At 35.7% G+C, this 20,246-nt stretch overlaps 2 protein-coding genes, 1 long non-coding RNA gene and 1 pseudogene across 6 annotated transcripts; 2 read left to right on the top strand and 2 right to left on the bottom strand.

Annotated features, from left to right (window-relative positions):
* Positions 1-2,304: 2,304 nt before the first annotated feature.
* Positions 2,305-9,164, bottom strand: LOC108819751 (putative F-box/kelch-repeat protein At1g27420; annotated as a pseudogene).
* On the top strand, positions 3,665-5,657 carry LOC108821451 (uncharacterized). 3 transcript variants are annotated; one of them, XR_008937709.1, is made up of 5 exons: positions 3,665-3,909; positions 4,009-4,288; positions 4,655-4,724; positions 4,968-5,088; positions 5,178-5,656. It is a non-coding gene; the product is annotated as an uncharacterized LOC108821451 (long non-coding RNA). The 3 variants fall into 3 exon arrangements; XR_008937710.1 differs by having other exon boundaries at positions 3,665-4,301; positions 5,178-5,657; XR_001944547.2 differs by having other exon boundaries at positions 3,665-4,288.
* A 1,021-nt stretch (positions 9,165-10,185) lies between the features above and the next one.
* LOC108819497 (disease resistance protein RPV1) lies at positions 10,186-15,170 on the top strand. Of its 2 annotated transcripts, none has more exons than XM_018592544.2 (5): positions 10,186-10,871; positions 11,035-12,166; positions 12,239-12,649; positions 12,730-14,313; positions 14,395-15,170. In XM_018592544.2, exons 1-5 carry the CDS (start codon positions 10,420-10,422, stop codon positions 14,941-14,943), a joined length of 4,128 nt encoding a protein of 1,375 aa, XP_018448046.1. In that variant the 5' UTR covers positions 10,186-10,419; the 3' UTR covers positions 14,944-15,170. The 2 variants fall into 2 exon arrangements, with proteins under 2 accessions (XP_018448046.1, XP_056847504.1); XM_056991524.1 differs by having other exon boundaries at positions 10,751-10,871; positions 11,040-12,166.
* A 186-nt stretch (positions 15,171-15,356) lies between these two features.
* On the bottom strand, positions 15,357-17,418 carry LOC130498591 (glycosyltransferase family 92 protein At1g27200-like). Its single transcript, XM_056992067.1, has one exon. It carries the CDS (start codon positions 17,263-17,265, stop codon positions 15,535-15,537), a length of 1,731 nt encoding a protein of 576 aa, XP_056848047.1. The 5' UTR covers positions 17,266-17,418; the 3' UTR covers positions 15,357-15,534.
* Between the last annotated feature and the right edge of the window lie 2,828 nt (positions 17,419-20,246).

Here is a 20,246-nt window from a genome sequence, read left to right as displayed (position 1 = left end):
GCAACAATTACTAACCGCTGTACCAGTCGTACAAATCTCTAGAAAACGCTTGAAACCGCAACCACCCGCACCTGTAAACTCCCGCAACCGCAAACGCAACCGCTGCGGTTAAACCAGTCAGGTTCTTAACCAAATAATTTTCCAATAATTTGGATCTTTCTGGTCAAACTAACCAAATCCAGATTTTATGACAGTTTTCGTATATTTCTTTCCACAAGCACCAACCCCAAATTTATCTTAATGTAAAATTTAATGTTAAGGGGCCGAACGGAGCAGCGGGATAAGTGCGGTTTTCCCGCCACATGTAGTTCTCTCGCACTGCATTCACCATTCACCATTTTCTGTTTGTAAAAGCAGTTCAAGCGGGAGATTTACATGCAGTTCAATATTTTTTGTCTTTTTGTGAAAAAAGCAGGAGATCTGCATGCAGATCTCATCCGCTAACATTTGGTGGTGTTGATCTGCTTTTTTTTTGTTTGGTCAATAAATAACTTTGTTACAACACATAACTTTAAAATATATTTATCTAATCTTATGAATATAATATTTTTACTTTATTTTATTTACAACTTTAACAATACAAAATTATCATTCTTTACTTATTATATTTTGTCATATAATTTTTACTTTTTAAAATAATCATTTTAATATAATACATATTTTAATATATTATGTATATCTATAGTAATATAATTTAAATATGTATACTAATATAAGAGATGCGTATTTTGTATCACGCAAATATATAGTAATATAATTTAAATATGTATACTTATGAAAAGAGATGTATATTTCATTTATATATTTAATTATGATATGTATTATGAAAATATATAGTAATATAATTGAAATATTTATTTTAAAATTGTGACTTTATGGGTTTAGTGCAATAATTTTTGTTATTTATGTACTATATTTATATATTATATACTTTGATATATTTTATTATAATCTTTTAAACATTTAATCTACTTTATTTGGACTTTTTCATTTAGAACTATAATAACTACTGTTTGTTCTGATTGTTCCGCATTTTTTCTGCATGTTCTGTTTGATCCGCTTGATCTACACTTTTTCTGCTTAATCTGTTTGATCTGCACTTCTCCTGCTTGATCCGCTTGATCCACACTGCTTGAACCGCTTTTACCATTCGAAATCTATTTTTTACTAATAATTTCTTAATTAAAAATTAACTTCGTAATTGTATACTTGTATGTCTAAATCACTTTGGGCGTGAGCCCATCTTCAGCCTCAGACTAAAATTGAAACCACACAGTGAAGAAACATTAGGGGCATGTAAGAAGTTGACTCTATTGGTATGAATTAAAACATAGAAAGTTTGATTCAAGGGGGAATAAGAAGATCAAGTTTTCTCCAACCAAGACTAGGATGCGTTAAGATCATGAGATATGAACAGTGAAGACATCGAAATTATTGATTATCCGGTACAAAGAAAGAAAAAGATAATAAGTTATAGTAATCTCTGATTTCCACTAGGGATGTGGTCAATTCCGGTATAACGTGTTTAGATTTCTTAAGCAAATTTTTAACAATATATTTTATGTTTTTCCTAATAATCATATATATAATATAGTAGCATATTAATTTTTTAACTAATTCAACTACGTTAATAGTTATTAAAAATCTTATAAAATTAATTGTATAGCAGTATTTGTTAATATTTTCACCATAATCAATCATAACATTTTACCTAAATTTTATATAATTTTTACTTATATTTTATTAACTTTTACTTATATTTTATATCATTTTATTAAAATTTATATGTGAACATAATTTATATTTATTTAATAATAAAAATAATATTTATAAAAAATAGTTTTGTTTATATAATTTTTATTAATAAACATGTTACACAGATAATAAGAAACAACTAAACAAATAAATAAACATTAGTTGCACTGATCTCTAAGAGTATTGGATTTTGTCACAAACAAATAAATAAATATTAATGAAAAAAAATCAGAAATGTGATATTTTAATTTGAGTGTCCTGATCTGTGGTTTGGGTGACTTTTCCTGTGGACCGGCCATTATATATTTCGGAGCATTTTAAGATTGGTTGTAAAAAATATAAGGAAAGATGGGTAATATTACATTCTGACGTTTAGCAACCATAGACAAGGTAAGTAGTAAATCACTATGATAATTATATCTTTTTGAAGATTATTAGTTCTGAATGCAAAGTTTAACAGAGGAGAGAAATCATAAAATGAAACATCGACAGAGTTGAGGGCTAAACACAAAGCTGACAGCCCCAAAACGTTACACACATTTTGCAAAATCAAAATTTGATGAGAACGCTGGTGGCGTCAAAACCAGATAGAACAATCGGTGGGTCTCTCAACTTGACCTCGTCCTCTTTATCAAGGTGACCACTTATGGCATTAATAAGAAGTATTCGTTTAAACAGAACAACCTTATTGTTACATTATCCTAGTCTGTAAAGACCCCGAGGCACATCCACCAAACTCCAAGAATTCTTCTCCGGATCAAACACTCCCATTTCGGCCATGTCCACGTTCATGTTCATGAAATACACTTTGTTCCTAACCACAGTATAGGAGTACACCGACAGTGTTTGCCCCGAGTCTAACTCTTCCCATATCTTTGTTCTGTGGTCATATATGTCAATGAACCTTGATTCATTGCCTGAAAAAAAGATGATCATTATCAAATTATGTAAGAAAGTTTAACTCGGAGTCTATATTATATGCATGTGCTCTTAGTATTCCCACCTACAACGAAGAGTTTGGAATTGAAGGAGAATGCGAAGGCAGGACGAAAGTTGGGGCGGTGTGGACAATCCATGAGGCTCCATTTATTAGTTTTAGGGTTGTATACTTCCGCGTTGAGAATGCCAACATCATCTGCAGAGTAGCCTCGTATCACATATAAAAGGCCGTCGACTACAGCATATGCAAAGTTGTGACGCCGTACGTTCATGTCTGCCAGTTTTCTCCACCTGTTTTTTTTATCAAAGAAAGAATACCACTAAGAATATAAACCCAACGTCAGATAATTTTTCTACCGGGGTCAAAACTTTTTTTTAAAACAATTAGAATTTAAATATATTTTATATTTATTCATATTAGATATTTTATCATCAACTTTTATTATAATTTAATTTAATAAAATAAATAATAAAGTTAAAACGATTTTTTTAAAAGAAATTGAGGCATTATCTAATAATTTTAAAAATGAAAATTGAACTATATAAATATAAATGTTTTTAATTTATCTGTGAATTTACATTATTTTATGTACTTTAATATATGATCTATAGAGATTAAGGTATATTGGAAAACCTTTTTTAGTTTTAGTGAACAATAAAGCATGAAAGCAAGATGAGAAAAAAATGAAACATCAGTTAATAATAGTTAATAATAATAGTTAATGAAGATTGCTAATGGGTTATTCTGACCTAAAATTGAGCCCAAAATTAATATTTTGGTCCAAAACGAGCCCAAAAATGTTGATTAATATTTTAAATGAGTTGTGTTTTGCTTTTGTTAGTTTTCTTTGCGGGGTCATATCTTTATATATAAAAGACAGTTTACTCTCTCCTGGGTGCGCCACATAGGACGCCACGTCACAAATTCGAAGCATGTAGCTGCGCCACGTGTCCGCGTACATAATTAAAACATAAGTATAATTGGTTTGGGCTTTTATTATATTTGGGCTTCATCCGTCTGCGTTAAGACGACACCACCGTAGTGTCGATCCAAGTACAGGCCACCGCGTCTTACCAGAATAGGTGTACGCTTTCATTCAATCTCCATCGTTTACGTTTTCATTCACTCCATTAAACCATCACCTTTATTAAATCGCATTCAATAGCATCTTCACCTTCCTTGATGGTTACAAAACTTATCCTATAAATAAGGAGGTAAGCCTCGCCGAAATTCATCAATCATCACCTCTCACCCTCAATCATCATAATACTTTTGTTCAGTATGAAGGTTTCTTCATAGAAATTCTGATATAGATATGGAGTTTTGAGATGTTGAATCGCTTTGTGAATCTTCAATCCCGACGTTTCATCTTCTTTCCTAATCAACGGAACTTATCGGGAGAGCTATTCAAGACGAATCGCGATGAGTCTTATGGTGATTCCCTGGATCGAGAAGCCTTGGTGTCGTTTCATCTTGGAGGTAAAGCTTCCAAGAATATCAACAATGACATAGAACTTGAATTTTGCTGCTGCGGCAAGGAAGCTCACTGAGATGGGCCATCCTGGATCGGCTGAAACTTTCTACAACCAACGTGTACGCGGAAACAGTATTGTCCCTGATTCGTCGGTTTTGAATTCAATGATTCTTTGTTTGGTTAAGTTGAGGAGATTTGACGAGGCTAGAGCACATTTAGATAGAGTTCTAGCTAGATGTACCTCACAACTTTAGTTTCAAACCCAAAATTGGACTTAACAACGAGTGATAATCTGTTTGATTGGTTTAATTGTGATATTGGAATGTGTGTGACTCTGTGTTTATTTATAGTTATTGCAACTGGTTTTTTTAAAATCTTTTTGTTTGTAATTTTTCCTTCTCTTTTTCACTCTACAACACAATTGATATTATAGCTTACTTGGTTGCTTAACATTTTCATTACTGATTGCTGACTATTTTTCTCAGATTGTGTCTAGCAGAGGAGGTAACAGCAGGCTCTTATGACGTCTATGATGCTGTGAAAACATGTTCAAAGGTGTGATCCCTTGGTTTCTTCAATCCAAGATTTTTTTTGTTCTGTAGCTTGTGTTCTACTTTTGTAAAGAAATAGAACGAATATAGCAATGTGCCTAGAGAATGAAGCTACTTTACTTATGTTTCTTAATATTCTACATTTTTTTGTAAAAGATACTATCAAAGTTTTCATTACCAAAGAAAATTAATGATAAGCACCATGGCAATGTAATCTACAGCTGTTTTTTGATTATCAATAATGCAGATATCTGCAAGGTTTGCACCGGGTCAAGAGTTATTCTGTTTCAGTTGAGATCCTGAAGAATGCACCAGTTCTTGCGATTGTTTATGAGAACTTTTCCGGCTGTGTTTTGCTTATTGTAGAGGTAAAATAAAAGGACTTCCTTAGATTTATTTTTGTGCATCAGAAGCTTTGCTAAAAAGGAACCAGTTCATGAAATTGTTCCAATGACAGATTTGGGATGCTCTTTAGCACTGAGAAGCTTGATATTTTTGTAAACGATGGAGCTTTCGGAATGGTCTATTAAGTGGTTTCTGAAACTACACAATATCAGAGATTACTGTGAATTTAGCCAAGGTGTGTTAGTCTTGGAAGATGCTTCGGTTAGACCTTATATGGAGAAAGATAAGCACATTCCAAAAGCAATAGAATGTGTCGCTATAGAAAAAAATAGGTAGCTACAGATTATGGGTTCAACCCTGATAAAAAAAGTCATACAAGGAAGTTAAGTATATTTCGATTTTAGGTGGTTTGGTTTGATTTAGTTGTGTGTTGGTTTGTGTACAAATTATAGTGCAACAGTTTCTCATGCAATGAGTTTACTTTAAAACATCAAAAAAGATTCTCATAGTAAAAACATAATTTAATTGAACGTCATGTGACTTGAATTTTACAAAAGTAGATTTTGAATCAAACTTACAAATTTCTAAACATAATAAAATATACATAAACCAAATTTGAAATATATATAAACATGAATTATTTCTATAATTATTAAATAGTTAAGGCAAACATTAAAAATCCAACTATTACTTTTTACTAAAACCTATGTATTTCAGGCTTTCAAATATCACATAAGGTACTAATAATGAATTTGTGTGCGAGTTTTTATTACTGGTCCATATGTGAAATACAATTAGTATATATTTTATATAATATTTAAATGTGTCTTTGTAAAAATATTCTGCCAAATAATATAAGCAAAGTAATTTTTTTTTGTGCTTGATTATTAAGCATCACTTTGATGATATTGGTCTAAACAAAAAACGAAGCATTTTATTTTTTAATTGTAATGTAAAATGAACCTCCTTTGCATTCAAATATTTTGTATTATTTTATTGAATTACATATCAAAAAATGTATTCTATCATATGGATTCAACCCACGTAAACTATCCCATTAATTCCCTCTTCCACGATGAAGTCTTCCTCGATCTGGCTTCCTCCTCTCTGGGTTATTTGTGAGCTGAATCCATCTCCATTCAGAACCATCGGCATTAATAGAGTACTTTACGTTGTGTGAAATCTACCTTTGGAACCTCTTAGTCGATCTTCATTCAAATTTGTTCATTTTCGTATCATCTTCGTATCATCTTCGTATCAAAATCTAAAGCCGGCGTTGTAACTCATATTTATGGAACTTTTGTATCCAGATCTTAGTAAAACATCTTAGAGATTAATCTTTTAATCTGTTTGTTGATACCGATTGATATGAAATACAGAGATCAACAACAACCGCTACGAAAACTGCAAAACCACCAATCAAGGAACTCAAGTTAGGTTCCTTTGTGAGTAACTCAATCAAATAATCACTAATTAGGTTCCTTTGTGAGTAACTCAATCAAATAATCACTAATTAGGTTCCTTTGTGAGGAAATACTACAATAGCTGCAGTGATCTGTTGTCTCGGCTTAAGGTATGCATTCTACAAACCCTACTTTGTTTATTGATGATTGTTGTGGCGTTGGTTCGTAATTTCATATATATGAGCTCTTTGACTTTTAGATTATTCATCTGTTGAGGATTGTTCGGCAAATCTTAGTACTACCAAGTTTAGATAATAGATTGAAATTTTTGTTATGTGTGGAGTGAATGATGGTATATGTTTATGTTCTGTTTCAGGTTCCTCTGATGAAATTCATAAAATATGTCTCCATTGTTTAAGATTACACCAAATGCTGTTCAGTAGCTCACTCTTGCAAGTATCTTCCTCTTATTGGTCAAGTCAGTGCTTCTATTTTATGTATGTGCTTCTTTTTTTGTCTTCATTTTAGGTTCCAGAAAATTGTTCCTCTTAACGCAGGTAATGTACTTGGAGCTGAAGACAATGGCCTTGCCAAAATAAACATGACACTCATAAGGAAAAGCTTTCAGACGCTTCCCTGAGACAAGCGGTGCCATCCCAAATGCAGAGATTGATGCTAATTTTCTTTGGATCTTCGAGTAAGAAGAACGTGATATTCTTCAACATAGGGTCTTTCCAACCCCTGAGCATATGGAGAATGGTTGGCCATGAGTCCATGACCCTTTGGTTCCGCACCTATGGACCATCGTTGAGCGTCTATGTTGTTGAGCGTCTTTGGTCACGTGTTCTTCAGTCATAGAAGTGACTTCTACCTGAGCTTCAGGTTTTGCTAGGACTCTGGGAAAGGTGTTACCGTGGTATTATGGGGTTGATCTGTCTGAAAGATACGAAGACAGTGGAGGAGCTGTGATATTGAGAGTTCTAAGCTACAAAACGGTTCTTAGCAAAGCTTAAGAAGGCTTTGGGTATTGAGGTCCATTTTGATGAGGCAAACATGTCTACAATATCAGATGCAGAGGATGAAGGCAAGGAGAACATATTTGTTTCTACAGCTCTGTCTGCACTTTTGATGGCAGCCATTGGTGGTGGAAGTTACAGTAGATGGCATGAGAAATTATACAATTAATCCTCAAGTAAATTATTATGATACAAATCAGAAAGATGTATTGACATGTTGCCTATAGTAGAAACGAACCAGGCATAGAGTTGAAAAAATAATTATGGTATTGGTTCAATTGGATGACTACAAAGTACAAATTGTATGACTATGTTAGAGCCGTAAACAATTATAACATGCAACAGAGGTTTATCAGATGAGGAGAATATTAAAATAAATCAAGATTACCTAATAAAAAGTGTTTGATAATAAAGATATGGTAAAAATTTGTAAAATGAATAATAAATTAATTATATATATTGAATAAAACCAATGTACAAAAATCTTCTTTAAAAATCAGTTAAATAAAAATAAATAACAATTATACTCTAAGAACTAGCAATAATATTTGTTAAAATCTAACCAGTTTGCATGATATAGCTTATTTAGAAATTTTTTAAAAATATGTATTTTAAAAATAGCAACAATAAATAGTATATTGTTATACTATCTAAGCTAATCTTTATAAAACAAGTTTTACACCGGTTCACTTTGAATATTATCTGAATCAATAGAATTAAAAGAGAATGTATAGAGAAGAAGTAACAAATAAATTCAGAAAAAATGTATAAGATAAAAAAACAATTTCCAATTTATGTGTTAAACTTCAAATTAATTCCTGATTTATGTATTGAACTTTAAATTATCATTCCAAATAATTTTGTTAAACTGATTTGATATCAATAAACTTAGATTTTAAATATATAAATATATATATATATATATATATTTATATATTTAAAATCTAAGTTTATTGATATCAAATCAGTTTAACAAATTTCATGAAACATAAAATTAAAATACACACTACAAAGAAAAATATTTTAAACTAAAAAATACTTTTTTAATTATCACATCCGCCCGGGCGGGCGGGTTTACCCTAGTTTCATATATTTTAGTGGGGTCAAAAAAATAATTTTAATAAAAAAACACATAAACTTTAAAATTATGTGGATCAGTTGATCCAACTACCACTAAACTGACTCCGCCCCTGCCCTACGTCACAAACAAATTGATCAGATAGATTCAGACCTGTTAGTAGCAGGATTGAACTCGTAAACATTGGACGAAGCAGCGTTAGTGAACGCAGAATCTCGGACTTCAAACCGTCGTCGAACCTTCAATCCTCGGACCTCATTCGATTGTCGGACCTTATATTTTCCACCAACGAACACAATCTTTCTGCTATCTAACACCATGAGGCCATAACCGCACTTGAAAGGCCCAGGGACGGGAGGGATCTGTCCCAGTTTGTTATATAATCCGTCGTAAACTTCCCAGTACATGTTATCCAATAGAACACACATGAACTCCTCCTCCACCGATCCGGACATCTTTAGAACGGCCGCGTAATGCTTGCACATGAGGGATCTCCTCCATTGCGAGCACACCTGCGAAATGGACCGAAACTCAGAGCGCGGGATTCGCGTGAGGCACAGCTCTGTTACATCGTCCAGCAAACCGGGTATTAACGGACCCATTTTATTTGTCCTTCGATTGCATCATTAGTTATCTTCAAAATTTGATATAAATAAGAGATTATTACACCCCTTTTGATTTTGTAATCCACTATTATTCAATAATTTATGTTAAATATTTTACCAAAATTTAGTGTTATTATTTTACATATCTCTATTAACTATTAAAGGATTTTGAAATTTACTGTTATTAATTATAATATACCTATTTAAAGTATTATTATTTAACTAATTATTTTGATACAACAATTAAATTTTAATACTGATAGATTATGTGATTTTGATACAATATTTAAATTTTAATACTGAAAAATATCTATATATTGCGATTTTTTAAAAATAGCATGCTTTTGATTTGTATGGTATTATTATATCCAAACAACTTTTTTTTTTCAGTTCAGTTTTGTTTTAACTGATTTGGTATAAAAAAAATTTACGAAATCGTTAAATTACGTATACATAATATTTATATTTTACATAACATTATTTTATATTAACAATTGTGATTTAAATTTAACATATTAATATAGTTTATATATCTGAGTATTTAATTGAAATATATTTATAAAGTAAATGTTGTTTTAAAGTTTTGAATAGTGATTAGCGTGTATTACTTAGATCCTTAAATTTTGAAAACTAGTTGTTAAAACAAAAATCTCGAAATTTGAAGGTTTAAAGGCATATCTGGGAGATGCCTAAAGCATTATAGACCAAATGCTAAAGTAGAAGAGCTAGAACATGTTGCTTTGTTCATACAATTATTAGTCTGTATACGGAATACTATAGTCCAAAATTACATAGTTGAGTGTAAAAAAAAGTTAAATATTATTTGAAAGATTTAACTATAGTTTCCGGAGTTCAAATGGGAAAGTGCGTGACGTTTCAGTAATTGTCCCGTAGCTAAAAGTCAATGCGATGACTTTATTTTGGCATGATCAGAAAATAGAAAGTGGGCATTAATTTATTTCTTTATTTATTTAATTAAAAAAATATCCAAAAAGGCAATTTGTCGTCGTGTCTTCCCAAAAAAATCATGAAAAGGAGCTTTTTTGTCGTCTTCATCTTGTAAGTCAATCAAGCAACGATCAAATCCAAATATCTGTAGATTCTCTCTCGATCGTGGTAGCCAAAAGTAGGAAACTGATCATCAGACTCTCTTTTCACAATCGTCGATTCAGATCTGATGGATCAACGAGATTCCAAAGAGCCACACAGTTTGACTTGAAAATCTGAGAGCAGCAGTAGCTAAAGGTCGGAGATGGAGGCTCCGGTTCTTTCGAAGCCGCACAGGTACAAGCACGACGTCTTCCTCAGCTTCCGATCCGAAGAAGAAGATGACTTCTCAGAGCGTCTATGCAACGCGCTAAGAAAGGAGGTCCGTGTCTTCCGCGACAACGAAGGCACTGAGATCAACAAAAGACTCGCTGAAGCCATGGAGGACTCAGCAGCCTCCGTCGTCGTCTTCACCCGCCACTACGCGGACTCTCGATTGTGCCTAGATGAACTAGCAATGCTCTGCGATCTCGGATCATCTCTGGATCGTCCCATTTTGCCGATATTTTACAAGGTCGATCCCTCTCACGTGCGCAAACAGAAGGATCCTTTCGAAAACGATTTTAAAGAACACGAGAAAATATTCAGCGTGGAAGAGGTACAACGATGGAGAGACGCTATGGAGTTAGTTGGAAACCTAGCTGGATATGTCTATAGGTAGGACTTTATATCTCCAAGGCATGTTTATTGCAGAGTTTTTAGAGTGGAGTTCTTAGCATATAAGAACAGAACAGTTTCTTAATTTTTAACTAAGAAAGCCTAATAACGGTCACTTTTGAGTTTTTATGTTTATTTTTTTATTTTTTTTTTATTTTTGCAGAAAAGACTCTGTTGAGGATGACAATGACACGATAAAGCTTGTGGTGAAGAAGGTTTTAGCTCAAGTGAGCAATACACCAGAGAAAGTTGGAGAATACACGGTTGGGCTGGAAGCACGTGTGGAGGATATGATGAAACTTGTGGACGTTAAATCCACTGGTGACGATGTTCAGATCCTTGGACTTTACGGTATGGGTGGTATTGGGAAGACTACACTTGCTAAACGCTTCTATAACCTGATCCTGGAGAACTTTGAGGACCATCGAGTTTTCATCTCTAACGTTAGAGACAAATCATCAGACCAAAATGGCTTAATCGATCTACAGAAGACTTTCATCAAGTCACTTTTCGGTACGGTGCCTGAGATAGAAGATGTTAACAGTGGCCGGGACAAGATAAGAGGGAGAGTTCACGAGAAGAAGATTCTTGCGGTTTTAGATGATGTTGATAACGTAGACCAGGTTGATGCCTTGGTTGGTGAAAGAAGTTGGTATGGTGAAGGGAGTCTTATCATCATCACCACCAGAGATGAAGAGGTTCTGCGTAAGCTCTCTGTGAGCGGAAAGTATGAGGTTAACTGCTTGACTGAGGTGCAGGCCTTGAATCTGTTTAGTTATCATTCACTAGGAAAACAAGAACCAACAGAGAGTCTTATGGAGATATCAAAGAATATTGTCAAGATTACGGGGAAGTTGCCGCTTGCTGTTGAAGTGTTTGGTTCGCATTTGCGTGACAAGAAGGAAGATGAATGGGTAACTGAACTAGAGAAGCTGAAAAATATCCAACCAGGCGATCTTCAGGCTGTTCTGGCGCTGAGTTTTGAAGCTTTAAACGATGAAGCGAAGACAGTCTTCCTCGACATTGCGTGTCTATTTCTTAAAATGGAGATGGCCAAAGAGGAAGTCATGGACGTACTGAAAGGTTGTGGGTATAACGCTGAGGCTGCTCTCGGTGTGCTAAGACAGAAGTCTCTTGTTAAAGTATTGTCAGACAAAGACAATACTCTTTGGATGCATGATCAGATCAGAGACATGGGAATGCAGATGGTCCTTAATGAAAACCGTGAGGATCCTGAAATGCGAAGTAGGCTATGGGATCGTGGTGACATCATGAATGTTTTAAACTATATGAAGGTACTTTTTCTAATCCACAGCAATTATATCAGTTGTAGTTTGGCTTCTAATCGCATGATAATGGTATGACAGGGAACAACATCCATCCGAGGAATCGTATTAGACTTCAAAAAGAAGTTTGTGAGGCATACAACTGCAGTCGAAATAGCGCCGAGCAATCCACAAACCAATCCAGGCATCAGCTCTGCGGTTAGCTACGTGAAGAACAAGTTCATAAGATTTCCAGAAGAGGAAAAGCCTAAAACTTCTGAAATCACAATTCCTGTAGAGCCTTTTGCACCGATGAAGGAGTTGAGACTTCTTCAGATTAATCACGTGGAGCTTGAAGGAGATCTTAAACTCCTCCCATCTGAGCTCAAGTGGATACAATGGAGAGATTGCCCATTAAAAGATGTCCCACCGGTTTTACTTGCTGGGAAACTTGCTGTTCTTGATCTTTCAGAGAGTGGAATAAGAAGAGTCCAGACTTCATGGTTCAAAAAGGTAAAGCTTTCTCGTTTCCTCTACCATGGTTTTGAGTTATAAAGTGTCACTGCTACTAATACCTCTCTGCTAATTTGCAGGAAGATGAGAACTTGAAGGTTGTAAATCTGCGCGGTTGCCACAGCTTAGAAGCCATTCCTGATTTGTCAAACCATAAAGCCTTAGAGAAGCTTGTTTTCGAGGGATGCAAGCTTCTGGTGAAGGTTCCTAGATCAGTTGGTAATCTAAGTAAACTGCTTCACCTGGACTTCAGTTACTGTACAAATCTTACTGAGTTTCTTGTGAATGTTTCTGGACTGAAGCATCTTGAAAAACTCTTCCTCTCTGGCTGTTCAAACCTGAGTGTGTTACCAGAAGACATCGGTGCCATGACACGCTTGAAAGAGCTTCTTCTTGATGGAACCGCGATAAAGATCCTACCAAAATCTATTGGTGCCCTTAAAAGTCTTGAAAAGCTTAGTCTATTCGGCTGCAGTTCTATTCAAGAGCTACCTAAAGGAGTGGGAACATTGACATCACTAAAGGAGCTAGATGTTAGTGATACTGCATTGAAAATCCTTCCAAACTCTATTGGAGGTCTGTTAAATCTCAAGAAGCTACATCTGATGCACTGCACATCCCTTACTAAGATTCCCGACACTATCAACGAGCTCAAATCATTGGAGGAGTTTTTCATCAACGGAAGTGGAGTGGAGGAGCTGCCTGTAAACCTTGGATCACTACAATGTTTGACTGAACTTTCAGCAGGAGGATGCAAATCGCTGAAACAGATTCCAACTTCAATCGGTGGATTAAATAAACTTCTCCAACTTGAGTTGGATCACACTCCAGTTGTTACTCTACCAGAAGAGACTTGTGACCTGCGGTTTATTCAGAAACTTGAACTGAGGAACTGCAAATCCCTCAAGTTTCTGCCTAAATCAATAGGAGGTATGGACACACTCAAATTTTTATACCTCACAGGCTCTGACATCGAAGAACTTCCTGAAGAATCTGGAAAGCTTGAGAACCTAGTACTACTCCAGATGAACAAGTGTCAGAAGCTCAAGAGGCTTCCTAACTCATTTGGAGACTTGAAGTCTCTTTACCATCTGTACATGGAGGAAACTTTGGTGGTGGAGTTGCCAGAGAGTTTTGGAAACTTATCCAAGTTAATGACATTGAAAATGATGAAGAAACCTCTCTTTAGAAGTGATACTAAAGGTACAAGTGCAGAGCCGGGTTTTGTAATACCAAACTCTTTCTCAAATCTCGAGTCCCTTGAGGAAGTGGATGCTCGTAGTTGGGGAATCACTGGTAAAATCCCGGATGTTTTTGAGAAGCTTTCTCGTGTGAAGATACTCAACCTTGGGAATAATTGTTTTCACAGTCTTCCTTCTAGCCTCGAGGGGTTAACAAATCTCAAAGAACTTATATTGTATGACTGCCGAGAGCTCACCTGTCTTCCTCCTCTTCCGGTTAACCTGGAGAAGCTTAACCTGGCTGACTGCTTTTCGTTGGTGATTGTATCCAACCTTTCGGAGCTGACCATGTTGCAAGAACTCAACCTCACAAACTGTAAGAAAGTGAAAGATATTCCAGGACTAGAGAACCTGAAGGCTCTGAAACGGTTATACATGAGCGGATGTAACTCCGATTGCTTCTCAAAGAAAAGACTCTCCAAGGTGATGATTCCCACAAACTCCTCAGAATCTCAACTAGTTTGAAATTTTTCTTGCAGTCTTGTGAATCTCTTTTCATTGCAGGTCTTTTTGAAAAATCTGAGGAATTTGAGCGTGCCTGGGAACAAAATCCCAGACTGGTTCAGGCAAGGACCTGTCAGGTATTCAGCTCAACCGAACAGAGAGCTGAGAGGCGTAATCATTGCTGTTGTTGTGACCGTTAACCAAGAAAGCAAAGATGACTTCCATGTGCCTGATGTGTTGGGGATCCAAGCCCAAATTCTCGAACTTGATAAAGTTATAGTCAACCACACGTTGAACCTCTCTGGAGTGCCGATAACAAGTGATGATCAACTCCACATCTGCCGGTACTCGCATCACTTCCCAATGGTTTCGATGTTGAAAGACGGGTACACCATACAAGTGATCAAACAGAAAATGCAAATCAAACAAGACGTTCAGCTGAAGATGCATGGGATCCATCTGGTTTACGAGGGGGATGATGATTTAGAAGCCGAAGAAAGGTACTGTGTAACGGAGACGATGCAAACCGTTTCTCAGAAACTTGCCAACTTTTTCAGCCCTTCAAAAGAAGGTGAAGCTAGCTCACAAGGTGGTTCTACTGTTACATGATATTCACCCAAACCGTTTATACATAAAAAAACAAAACAAAAAGACAAAAAAAAATGTGTTGTTCATATTTGAAGACATGGTGTGCTTGGGTTCTGTGTTTTTCTTTCTACGTTTTTTTTTGGTTTTCCTCCTTGCAAAACTATTCTCAAGCTTGTTTGCTTCTTTAACTTTGCTTTTACAATCAATATAAAAAAAAAACAAAAAGAGGAGACTCTTGTTTCCCATGATTTCCTGAGCATTCTTTAAGAATTGAACGTGATTGTGAATTTTTGTGTAAGTGACATTAAGTTGATTTATGTTTAAGTGACTGATCAAACACACACAACTTTCTTACTAACAAGAATAGGAGAAACAAGGATTGAGAAGACATTAACTAAATAAATATTAATTCAAGTAAGAACCCCCACCCCACAAAAAAAAAACAACTTAACTTTGCAGTGTTACCAAGATTTACAGATGTGGTAAAAAGACAACATTATAGTAACCATTTCAATTCTCCCAACAAAAAGAACCAATTAAATAACAAATAAGCAAATATTAACGTAGAGTTGGCATGTATACTCAGTCAAATGTACACTAAAGAATATAAAGTCAGTCTTGTTGTTGTCTCTGCCAAGGCAAATAGCCAGTCACTTGATCAGCAAAACTCGACAAAACCAAATCCTTCAAACCAGTATCCCACACTTCACAGAACCTTCTCCTCCAATCCACCGGCTCAACCGCCTCTGTCCCTAGCCCCGGAGCTCGGTCTTTAGACCCTTGGTTCTGATTCTCTCGCCAGTCCACAACATAAGTCGCCACTCTCCTCTCAAACTTCGCTTTAAAAGTCTCCCACACTTGGTACTTGTAGTGGTTCACCACCGCAACACTCTCCACCAAACTCACATGCCCCACACCTTCCCTCATCTGAAAATGATGTACCTCGTTGAGCAACGAGCTAGTTAGCAGCTCCGGTCTGATAATAGACTTATGTCTCTCCGTGTTCGCTTGTCTACAAGTGTAACCCACCGTCACGCCTTGCGATGGAACCGAGGTTAAACCGGACGGACCGTAGTTATGACATTCTGTTCTAATCTCACCAACCAAACCCCACGAAGTGTAGTTAGAAACAAGCGAGCTTAAAGCGTTTTTGCTAGGTAAACCCTGAGAGCGATGCGTAGGGAAGTAGTAGAACTCGTCCACGTCGAAGAACCCGACCCAGTTGCACTCATCTTTCGCTCTAACCGCACAGTGAGAGAAACCAGCTTCCTGCGTCTTGATCCACGGCCAAACGTGTCTGCTCACGTTGTAATTCTCCGAGTTAAGCAATCTGATCTCTTCTTCTACGTCGTCGTCGCTGTTGTTGTCGTAGATAAACCAACGCTCGACGCCGAGCCACGAGTGATATAATATCCATTCACGCAAGAAATGAGCTTGGTTCCATAGCATGGTGCAAACACAAAGCTCATGCTTCACCTTCATCACGCCACTCTTCTTCTCTGAACCGTAGACTCTCGCAACGGATGGTAAAGCAGGCGTGGTAGATCTTCCTCCTCCTCTAGGGTCGACGCGGATCACGCTCACACGAAACGTCTCTTGATTAATTAGCTTCAGACTCTCCGGCAAAACACACCTAACAACTTCTTGCGCCGCAGCGAGAGCTTGCGTGACGAACACTTCAAGACTTGTTGTCTCGAATCGGCATTTGTAGTTAGAAGGATCTGACTCCTTGTGAGGTCTTCGAGTCAACCCTTTGACAAACACAACCACCGTGTCGCCGTCTTCATCAACCACCGCCTCGTAAACAACCTTTGACCAATCATGAACCTTCTCGTCAACAACCTTCTTCACCAAGTCTCCACGGAATTGGACATCAACAGAGGAAGAGTAGTTCAAAGGAGCGTTAGGGCACCGAACAATCGATCTGAACTCGTCGAGTTCGTCGCTAGAAATCGATGGCAACATCGAAGTCTCTTCTTCTTCTCTTCCTCCGTGATAAACACAAACTAGGTCTTCTTTATTAACACCTTTCTCGATTCTACTCGAGAGAATGAGGAGGAGATGGTCTGAGAATTGGACTCTGTCTTCGACTCTCAACGGAGGGATTAACCTACCGTGAAACGAACGCTCCATCGAAGATACGGAGAGAGCGGGGACACGGAGAGACGGTCTCAGAGAAGCGGAACGGACTGAGATTCGGTTGGTGGATAAGAAGAAGAGCAAGACGAAGAAACAGCAGAGGCATATGGTTAGGTACCTTAGAGAGAAGAACTCTGGTTTCGTTTGTTGCTGCTGCTGCTGTCTGTTCCGAACTTTCCTCTTCTTCCCATTCTCGTACTCCATCCTTCTTCTTCTTTCTCCACTAAAATTTAACAAAAATTCGAAACTTTTTATTCTGTGTACTGTTGGCTGGAACAGAACAGGGTGCTTTGATAACTGATGTTTGCGCCGGCAGACAAAAAGTACTCTGTTTCTTCTTCTTTTGTAAGAAAAGTAAAGAAGGGAATATATTAATTTAATTTATTTTTTGATATTTTCTGAAATAAATCGTTGTTGATGTGAACAGATGAGTCGAGTTAAGCGGCGTCGTTCTCAATAATACTTGGAAGCCACCGATTAGTACAAATCATTTTCCTCGCTTTGGGGTTAGTTAGTTAATTAATTAATTAAGGAGTTTCTGTCATTTTTAATGGCTTAATGATTTTTGCTAGGCTAATATTGAACGCGAGAAAGATGATGATGCTATAACAACGTGGACTATTCTAGAATTTTTTTTTTAATTTGTTTGATGTTTTGCGTTTGGAAGAAAGAGAGATCTATGATTCTCTGACAGTTGTGTTGCGTGGTCTTTTAGATTTTTACGGAAATCAATATCAATTGTTTTTGAAGATTCGCCGGAGGAGATAAGGACCAAACTTGTTGGCACAATGCATGATTGAGATTGAATAATCAACGCTGCTAATGTGAGTGGCTAAACGATTGGTCGGTGTGGAAAGTATGGTTGCTGAGTTTACCTAGCAATAACATCAGAACGTTGACATCAGAATTAAACATAACATAATCTCATTCATTCCACCTTTAAATTATTCTTTAGAATTGATACCATGCCTGGTTAGGTTGGCAAAACAAAATGTGGTGAAGATCACGTTTTTGTTACTAATATGTTCGACAACAAACTCATCACTACTTTGAAATTTAATTAGCAAATATTTTTTTTATGATTGTTAGTTAATTTACTATGTAAGGTAAAATATCTAATTTTATTAACAATATCAGCTTCTTACAAGCTTGTCCTATTACACAGTGTAGGTCGTGATGAATGTGACGCTGAAGGTGATTGCTCTTTATCCATCTCCCGTTGCCGACCTCAAAAGTTGGTTTATTCGATAGGTGAGTTTGAAGAAGCGAAAACAAATTTGCTTAGGGTGTAGTAGTAAGTTACTAATATCTTTTGGCTTTTGAGATATTTAGTTGTTTAGTCTGTCGTCTATAACCGACTTCCATGATTTCATTTCATCTTTTTTTAATTCATTATTGACTTTGATGCGTGTGTTTTATGAGATTGGTATTGTATTTGTTATGTAATATATACATCTAATCATTATAAGTTTTGGAAAATTATGAAAAAAAATGGGATGAATTAGTTATGCATGGAACACAAGTAGATTATGCAAAGCAATTGGAATGGTGATATCTACAAAAGTAAATAATAATCGTATATCGATTGATTCTGTAATGAGTCATAATTAAAAGAAGAAACCTTACCAGATTTGGAAATGAGGAAGATGGAGATTAGGTATAGGATTTATGATAGTGGGAAGTTGCTTAAAATCGCTGGAATCATGTTCCTTTGTTCTCTCCCAAATTTTCTTTTTATATATTTTATAAAACTATAACTAATGATTGATATACAAGAAAACCGAGAAGAGAGGAATATGCCTTCCATTACAATTATACATCCATCATTTTATTCATCTTCTTGTTTAATATTCGTGTTGGGCTCTTCCTTTCAGAATGATTACAATAAAACCAATAAATCCAACAACATTCTTTTCCGTTTTCCTTTTGTTTTTTTCTTGTTTATCACTTCTTATATCTTCAATCATAGCACACAAAAATTAATTTGTTCATCCACCACATGCACATGCTATTATCCGTAATGAGTCAAACAACTCAGAGACAAAATCAAAATATAGTAGCTAGCCCACGGTGTATACAGAGGGTAATGATGATCAAACGTATGCACACACAAAGTTATAACAAAAAGTACTTATTCAAATTTAGATAACCCTGATTAGAAACACAAAGATCAAACCGAACGGAGGGATCTGGTAGCTTTCTTAAATAAAGAAGTGGAAACCATCAAGCAGCGAAGCTCACCCTTGCTCTTGCGAAGGCAAGAGTTGGATCAACCCTGACAAGAGACATGTAAACCTGAGTTACGTTTATTCAGGGAGTTAAGTTTAACTTACACATCTGAACCCTCTTTATTGCCTGTTTGTTATTAGTTTGTTCTCTATTTTGTGACGTTGATTATTTTTCCCAACTTTGCCGATTTTCCCGCTCTGAGTTTGGAACAAATGCGTTTTGCTTATTTGCCTTTTTATGTTCGTACCACAATGGCAAAACTGAATAAATAATTCACGCTTGAAAAATAAATATCACAGTATTCCGCATTGCATGGTTCACAAGTTTACAACTAAAGCCAATCTCCGAACTAGGGCCCAACTGGGATGGCCCTAAATAGACCTCAAAACACGTTGGGGGTATAATACAGTAGTTGATAACTTAATTTCCGACTTGGACAAATGTATTGAAGTGAAGTCTGTATTGTCTTAATTCCTTATACAGCAAACACTAATTCCTTGACTTCCCGAAAGATTTATTAGACAAGACAGAATAACACAAAACAGTCACACAAATCTTTACATCTCTCTATATCCATGGTTTGGACATAACTCTAATGACAATATAATAAATATCATTTCTATACACGTGCATTACATGTTTGGAGCCTCTATTTTGATTATTAGATGATTGTTTCTTTTTTTAGAAGCTAAGCTTACTTGACATGCGTGAAATCTATTGTATATGTTATGTATGTAAAAGTATATAATATATTCTGATACTTTAAAGTATATTATATTTGTAAAATCTGAATTTAATAGTTTACTTAGACATGCGTGAAAATCTATTATATATTTTCATAGATTGAAGATAGTCCAAAAAAATTAAAATAATAGTAGAAAACGAGACTGACAAAACTGAAGTTGTAAACGAAAATATGAAATGACAATTGTATTTTGGTGATATAAGCTTACATA

This window comes from Raphanus sativus, chromosome 8, assembly GCF_000801105.2.
Source record: "Raphanus sativus cultivar WK10039 chromosome 8, ASM80110v3, whole genome shotgun sequence".
Taxonomy (NCBI): Eukaryota; Viridiplantae; Streptophyta; class Magnoliopsida; order Brassicales; family Brassicaceae; genus Raphanus; species Raphanus sativus.
Note: the sequence above shows the minus strand (reverse complement) of the source record. Positions and strands in the feature narration are given on the sequence as shown.